Source organism: Cupressus sempervirens, chromosome 5 (assembly GCF_028749045.1).
Source record: "Cupressus sempervirens isolate cs-2001-9-10 chromosome 5, ASM2874904v1, whole genome shotgun sequence".
Classification (NCBI taxonomy): Eukaryota; Viridiplantae; Streptophyta; class Pinopsida; order Cupressales; family Cupressaceae; genus Cupressus; species Cupressus sempervirens.
In genome coordinates this window covers 609,092,049-609,100,699 of record NC_143122.1, presented here as the reverse complement: position 1 = coordinate 609,100,699, position 8,651 = coordinate 609,092,049, and the positions used below count along the sequence as shown (strand labels likewise).

Here is an 8,651-nt window from a genome sequence, read left to right as displayed (position 1 = left end):
GAGGAAGTTTATATGTTGCATATTAGAGCTGCATGGATGAGAATCAAAATAAAAATCAAAAAGGGAGATTGTTGGACACAGAGATGAGAATAAGAATGAAACTAAGGACATCAATGAATATCTAATACTGAACACAGAGGGAGATGCTCAAAGCAATTACAAGTATAGTATAAGCCAAGCAAAATATAGTGTCAACCAAGCATTAATTTGACCGGGTGTCAGTAAATATGTTGAACTGAACAGTTAGTAGTAACCAAGTAATTCAATGATGATCGAGTGTCAAAACATAGTGTTGGTTGAGGGACAACATATGACAAATTATGACGAAATCATGATTTCCAGCTGACAATTGATTTCTTGAAATATGTAAAGTGTGTTGAAGGTAAGGATGGATGATCTAGAGTATTTAATTCAAGGGGAAATCGTGTTTGAGCATTTCTATGCAAGAATTAAAGGAGAAGTTTGAAGAAGTTTCTAGAAGAGAAAAGAGGAAATGAAATAATGGAAGGATTCGATGACGAAACCTATCTATAGTGATGTTTGAGCATAAAAATATTAGAATTACCTTTTTAAGGTGTAAGGGCTAACCTAATGTGGTTGGAGCAGTTGTTAATGCTACTGATTGGAAAATTTGAGTAGAAGGTTGAAAAGCATTGTGAAGAGGTGAAGTATGATTACTTGAAGGGTTGCCAAGAAGATCAAAGACAAAGATGACAATGAAGTCTAGTCAATGGATCAACATATGAACCAAATTATGATTTATATTTGCGAAGTGAGTTATATTTATCAAATCGACCTATTATTTCTTTCTAACCATTGTATCAATTTTGAAATCTTTTAATCAAGGTTGACCAAACAATCATATGTAAATCCTTTAATCAAGGTGGCATTCTAATAAAATGTTCTTAAGTCATCTGACAAAACCACTCCTAATAGGGTGATTAAATCCTTTAGCAACATCATATTTAACAATGTGTTTAGTAACCCTTAACAAGGTTGGCTCCTAACAAAGATCACTTCAAAAGAGAGAAAATTGTGACATGTTACTGGTGGTTTTTCCCAAATTGGGTTTCCATGTTAAGTCCTAGTATCATACTTGTGTGATATTATCTAAGATGTTTTATTGTTAATGTTTTACATTCTGCAAGTTTGTTATTATTAAGACAAGGAACTACAAGCCTATGTTATTAATTATTTACTATAGAGACCAAGCTATTAAATGTTTAAATCTAAAGTGTTCAAAGTGTTTGAAAGTTCAATTTGGGTAAATTTAATAAAAGATCTAATAAAGTTATATTTCTAGGTTACTCTACTAGAAGTAAAGTGTATCAATGTTACAACAAAAGGACAAACAAAGTTGTAGAAAGTGTAAATATGAGATTTGATTAAGATGTTTAGAAGAAACCATAGAAAATTTTTTGATATGGATCAAATATAGAGGAAAATTAAGAAAATAATGAGAAGGGAGAAGAAGATTCCATATCAACACCTATTTCTACTAGTTAGACACCACAATATATAATGGGATGTCATTCCAAGAAATATAATATAAGTGATAGTTACTAGAAGTAAGGCTATGAAAGAATATGCTTTGTATTGTTTACCTTCAAAGGTTGAACTAAATTTTGTAGAAGCATGTAATGGTTAGAGTTGGATAGGAGAAATGAAAGAATAGATAAGTCAAACTAAGAAGGGTTAGACTTGGAAACTATTTCCATACAAAAAGGGGAGAATGTAATTAGAACTAATTGGGTTTTCAAGAATAAGTTGGATGAGAATAGAAAAGTTGGTGGGAACAAAGCTAGACTTGTATGCAAAGGTTATTCGTAGATTGAAGCAATTTATGTTGGTGAAACTTGTGCACTTGTTGCAAGAATGTAGGTTTTAAAGTTTATCAAATAGATGTCCAATTGGCATTTTTGATTGGTGAGCTAAAGAAAGAGATTCACATTCAACAATTGAAAGGTTTTAGATCAAAGGCAAATCCAAATGCAATTTATAGATTAAAGGCATTTTATGAATTAAACCAAGCACCCAAGGCATGCTATGGAAAGTTAGATATATGGTTTTGATCAATCAAGAATTTAAGAAAGGTTGGGTTGACAACAACCTATACTTCAAAGTTAAAATAGACAAAATTTTATTTTTTGTTGTGCATGTTAACAAAATTATCTTTGGAGGAAAAGATTATGGTAAAATGTTGAAATAGTTTATTATATTTCAACGTATAAATACTAAAGCAATTAGCCTATCAATAGTACACCTTGTTTAGGAAGTTAACCTTACTACAAAATCACCTAACCAATGTCACCTTAATTGATGTTATAATTTCATGTTTAACAAGATAACCTTATTACAAAATCACATAATCAATGTCACCTTAATTAATATTGTTATCATTCCATGGGAATCACTTTATGATTTTTCCTAATAATGTACCATTTAAGAATCATAACACTTTTTTATGTCTATCTCTAATCCTTTCAAACAACTACTCTGTAATCCCATTATCACATATACCCAACTCACATACTTATATGGTAATCATCTAAATAGACCAAACAACTTCCATCTAGTTTAAAAGTGTGAATTTTATAACTTTCCCTACTACAATCAAAAATAATAATTCTATGTCAATACTCACACTTTTGATCTCTTTAAAGTAAAAATAAACCTTCCCATCAATGACTAGAATGGCAGCCCAAACTTCATACCTTTGCCATATTTATTCTTATCAAAACTCTATGATGTCAATTCCTTCTCTAAAGGTGGAAGCACAAGTCAATCACCAACACCATCACTTATAACCCCTAATATGGCCTTTCAAAGAGAAAGAAAGGCATGTTGCTATAATTTATTTGTAGTGCAGTACTCTTCTCCTCTTCCATAAAACTATCAAATTGTTGAACTTGTAACTTCATTATTTATCTATTTATTTATTTGTGGCTATGTAGTATCCAACATTTCAAATTCTAATGCAATCTTTTAATTGAGATGTAAGGTTCTATAAGCAATTCATTTATTTACAATGTTTTTTAAGGGAAAAAATCCAGTAGAGGTCATCAATATATCAAACCTGCCTTTGATTTCTTACAAGTCAAAGACAAGTTAACTTTCCATTTAGAGACTTCTGATCAAACGCAACAATATATGTAAAACTTCAAATTATTGCAAATTGGCCTTACAAATAAATTATACATGCAATCACTAAGAAACAGTGGCCATCAAGCAGACTCTAATTCAAGAGGAAATGATGCAGTGCCTTGCACAAAAGGCAAAGAGAAACATCCCCAACCATACCCCCACATCATGGGGGCCATCAATACAATAACTGAGAAAGGAGGCTCTTCATCAAATTGTGTCAACAAAGACTTTGATGCAATGGCTCAAAAGTCTTCATCCAACCTAAATACATGATGTCCTTCAGTGTTGGTCAAACTTGACATAACAGAGGCCTTCTGGTATTCACCAACCCTTTTTTCAAAGAAGTTGGTCTTTCCTCTGCAAAAGCATATAACAAATCCAAATCAGATTGACAAATTTATTATCAAACACGATTAAAAACAAGCATATAGATACTACAGATACTTACTGGAGGGAAATCAACTCCATCCAATCAAATGGATTTTGCACATTATAAACTTTAGTACAGCCTAGTGCAACCTGAGAATGGACAAAATGTTTCATAGTGTTAACACCCAAAAACAACATTCCTTTAAGCAGAAGATTAATCAATATTGTGTACAAGGGAAAATGGTTCCAATAGAGTACATACCAACAATCGATCAGCAACAAATTCAATGTATTCAGCCATAAGGTTAGCATTCATCCCCACAAGATCACAAGGAAGTGCATCACATATAAACTCCCTTTCAATATCAACAGATTCACACACTATTTCCTTCACCCTGTCCTCACTGAGCTTGTTTTCCAACAAACTATACATAAAAGACTACAATCAATACACTTGACAATAATCCTACAGGAATTATAGTTGCAAAAAATGAGAACATGATCTCATACCTGTAGAGTAAACAAGCAAAGTCACAATGAAGACCTTCATCCCTTGAAATGAGCTCATTTGAAAAAGTTAAGCCTGGCATCAGCCCCCTCTTCTTCAACCAAAATATTGCACAAAAGCTGCAAGGCAAAACTGATAGATGTTATACTACCCAGAAATATAAATCACAAATGGATGAATTACAAAAGGGTAAAAAAATCCACCTTCCAGAGAAGAAAATACCCTCGACACAGGCAAATGCTAGAATCCTTTCAGAAAAACTTTCAGAGCTGCCAAAGAAATTCATTGTAAGAATAACCACCACTTCAAAACAGAGCAAATTTAAAAGAGAAAAGAAACCGCATAATCACCTATCAATCCATTTAAGAGCCCAATCCGCTTTCCTTGTCACGCAAGGAATAGTTTCAATGGCATTGAACAAATGGGATTTCTGCTTGGAGTCCTTAATGTAAGACTCTAGTAGAAGACTGTACATTTCTGCCAAAAACAAATTGCATCAATCATCAGACTACACCCCCATGTTACCTCAAGGTGTCACGAACACAATGCTAACAACATAAAATTGATAACAAGTTGAAAATGCACAGATAGAAATGAACACAAAAGCCATGCACAAAAAGGTACCTGAATGGATATTCTCTATTGCAATTTGAAAACCATAAAACGCGCGCGCCTGCAGACCACAACAATTATCCATCAATGCTTTGTTAAGATTATGACTCATTCAAATAAGGAAAAAGTGAAAAACCCTAGACAGCTAACTTGCTACTTCTTGCAGTGCCTCGAAATAGACAAATAGCATACATCCATTAATCTTACCTCAGGAACTTGAACTTCTTTCATGAAGCGACCAGCCAAATTCTCCAAAACAATGCCATCAGAAGCAGCAAAGAAAGCCAAAACGTAGGTTATGAAATGCTTCTCATCAGAGGACAGTCTTTCCCAGTGATTATTATCCTCTGATAGATCAACTTCCTCAGCTGCAAATAAGAGAGATCAAATGCCTCAGTATACCTTTACCCATGGGTTTCAATCATTACTCTCAGCCCAATTAATATATAAACAAATCGCAATTTAGTACAGTTTGAATTCAATAAATAAAAATGAGCGAAATACGTAATGAAAAGGGGAGACACAGGAACAGGGAGCAGGGGAATTATCAAGTTCGGCCAAAATACCACTCATTCAAAGGCAGGTTCACTTAATTCAATCAAGTTTAAACCATTTAATCAGTTTCAGGCATTCAAGTTCTAAACGATTTGAAACTAGTCACATACAAATCAAACATGTTATGGACATCAAAAAGATCACAGTAACAGAGCATCGCAAGAACAGATAAGAGAATCGTTATGACAAACTGAACGAAAAGTATTCATCATTTCCCAATTTCTGTGCGCACTGATGAAATTGATAGAGGTCCTTAATAAGGAAACTAAGTGATTTTATGCCTAATTTAATAATATGTCTTGAATTTGGCAAGAGCCATGGCAAGTTCAAGGCAAAACCTGATATCAATACAACATATAAAGAATATTGTTTAAATAGCCTAAACGCCAACAGTGGAAGCCCATTACCCGCCAGAATATTTAAAATGCCAAATCTCACAATCCAGAGTGAAAGAGCTAAAAAACTTGAGAATACGCAAACCCTTACCAGTCCAAAAGCTAGCCACTGCCTTCTTGTACATCTCCCAGATCTCGGGATACTTGATTGGAAACATACAAAACCTCTGAGGGTTATCTGCCAAAAGAGGCTCCTCAGCTTTCAAAGCCATAATTGATAATCGATCTGTTTGAAACAAAACCAGCATGACAAATAACATTAATTCGTCAAAAACAGGAGTGGAAAACAACATTCCATTTGAATAAATAACCATTGCTATTTTACAACTTATATAATCGTATGCAGCATTTTCATAAGGGCATTTCTGATCGAGGAGAACAGTGATCAGATTACTTGAACAAAACCAGAAAACATGGAAAACTTGTTTGCCTGGTATGAGTGAAGCTGCTCTATTGAGAACTTGAAAAATAGCTATAGTATTTTCTAAGAGAAATGTAAAATCTATAACATGCCACGCTCTGGATTAAAATGTACCTTTTTTTAAAGAAACAAACGAAGATCGCGAAAAGATCAGACAGGAAAACCAGATAGAACTCCTCTGGCAACTGATATTTTGATCTGCCAAACCAAACCAGTTTTCTTCGATTAGTTCACATAGAACTTGAAGGAATAAGGTCTCTATATATCGATCAGAAGGCAGAAATTGGGGGTGCCCGACGTTTCAATCCAAGGGTCGTGATTGGATCTCGGATTTCAATTTCAAAATAGGGCGGCGGATTTGCCTCTCTTGTCCAATATTTTGGTTAGATTAGTTTGGCGGGATAGGTGAAAGATTCAAAAATATAAAAATTTGGAGATTTGAAATTTCCAATCTTCACAAGCACGCCGAGGGAAACTTTCAAAGCCAAAGTCACGGGACCGTGTCGATTCATAAATGTATTCATTAAAGCTCTGTTTTATTTTACATGAAGCAACCGTTATATAAAAAAGCAAATTCAAATTTCAATATAATAGGATTGGGGTTTCGAATTATTAATCTGTATGAGCACATAAACGGAGGTTTTCAATGAATATACAAGGATATTCATCGATATATCTATCATGGTCAGCCCAATATATATTATATTATAGGACCATGCTTCTAGTCTATTTCACTTGAAACCATTTCCATTTAAAATTATTAGTTGAAAGTGTAAGTTTTTAAAATTTATCTTTTAAAATTTTAAAAAGTGTTAATGATAATAAGTGTCATTTGAAACCTATTAAAGATGTCCTAATGATCATGCACTCAATATTGTCAATATTAATGTTCAAATGTCGAAGTAGTGTGTACAGATGAACTAATTTTGAGCTTAAAAGTGTTCAAGGCTATGTGTGCATGTGAAACATATTAATTGACTTATAGTTTTTTTTTGGGGGTTCACTTAAAATTAGTAATTGGAGAAGGGGAGTGAGCGGGGGTTAAGTGCAAGAGGAGTAGATGGCTATTTGACACTGCATCATGTAATACATTTTATTACAATATTCTATTTTGGCTATACCGATATTATGGTTGATTTAGATGTTAGGTAATGTTTGTTAGGATCAACCACAGACAGAAATAACAAATACATGCAAATATAACCAATATCAGAAAATAATAAGTTGCACAGAAGATAACACAAGACACAAAGATTTAACGTGGTTCATCCAATCCCTGGGCTACGTCCACCAACAGCAAGTCCAATATTATTATTATCTAGCTATTACAATATGCAATCCCTTACAGCTTAATATCATCGCAAGAAGCTACAATATCATCACGCATTATGAAATCCCTAAACCTAAGCCATCTTATACAACCTTTTAATGCTTTAAAAATTAGGGCTAGAATTAGTTGTATAATAGAAGGGAAAAAATTCAGCCAATCCCTTTACAATAGTCAATTCATTTTTGGCTTTAGGAGCACTACCCCCAAAAACCCCCACGAGGAAATTGCCTCTCGATCCCACCCTATACTACGATAGGGATCGCACCTAAGGTGTTATCCCCAAACCCCCATAGTAATAATCTAGGTGGGGGGGAGGAACTACATCGAACTCTAAGTCTAACAAGACTCCACATCACAACAATGTTGTGGTTTACTCTTTTGAGCATATATATGCATGATGTTGTTTTCAAGATCTATTTGGTGCATTTTGTATTCAAAATTATTGGATTATGTTTTATGATGATTATCTCTAATTTCCTATTATATTGTGACAGTATTGTTGATGGGTATTCCATTTAGTGTTTTCACCAAAATATGTTTGTATTATTGTAACTGATTATTTAAATATTTTAATGTTAATTTAAATAATTATGTACATTAAATATGGAATGCCCAATGTCACAACATTGTATTGCATATGATTGACCACATTAGTAGAGAGTCATTATTCCATTAGGCATACTTGATTATTTAGTGTTACTTTAGCTATTTATATTGTGAGTAGTTACACTTGATGTTTGTATGTTCTAGTGAATAAGTACTCGACATCAGTTTGCTCAAGTTACAGGGTTGAGCATATCTTTTCTCTGATAGTAGTGTAGGAGACAGTTTCTCTAGATTTTCATGTGCATTTTGAGCATACCAATATTGTGTCTATGCACTTAGAGTTTTCACAGTTAGTGAAGAGGAGTTTTGATTCACATGTTAATTTTTATAGTTGGAGTTATTTTTATTTATCGACAAATCTTTTATACTTGAATTCACTTAATTGGAGTTGGATTATTTTTATCTAGTGGATTTTTGAGAAATTATATAGTTTGGACTTAATATTTGAAGTGATCTTTTCATTAGGGAAAAATATTTTTTTTCCTCACCTTTAATTTAGTCAAATTTGGATTTTATCCCATTTTTCATTGGAGAGAATTGTCTTTTTGCTTGTTGGCTTTGATTCACTTGCAATAGTTTTTGGTAATTGGCTCATTGGATGTGTGTCAAGATTGCTCCACTTTGTTGAAGGTTTCATCTAAATCTATTGGGTCTTATATTTTTCCTCTTCATTTTGGTTTTCCCCTCTTTATGACGTAGGAGTTTATCAAC

At 33.3% G+C, this 8,651-nt stretch overlaps 1 protein-coding gene across 1 annotated transcript; it reads right to left on the bottom strand.

Moving 5' to 3' along the window:
- Positions 1 to 3,136: 3,136 nt before the first annotated feature.
- On the bottom strand, positions 3,137 to 6,240 carry LOC149557365 (ribonucleoside-diphosphate reductase small chain-like). The gene is made up of 10 exons (XM_089832038.1): positions 6,119 to 6,240; positions 5,675 to 5,809; positions 4,841 to 5,001; positions 4,646 to 4,694; positions 4,372 to 4,498; positions 4,225 to 4,290; positions 4,024 to 4,140; positions 3,776 to 3,938; positions 3,593 to 3,663; positions 3,137 to 3,501 (listed from the first exon to the last, which is right to left on the bottom strand). The coding sequence occupies exons 2-10, from the start codon at positions 5,793 to 5,795 to the stop codon at positions 3,387 to 3,389; spliced, it is 990 nt and encodes a 329-aa protein (XP_089688164.1). The 5' UTR covers positions 5,796 to 5,809; positions 6,119 to 6,240; the 3' UTR covers positions 3,137 to 3,386.
- Positions 6,241 to 8,651: the final 2,411 nt, after the last annotated feature.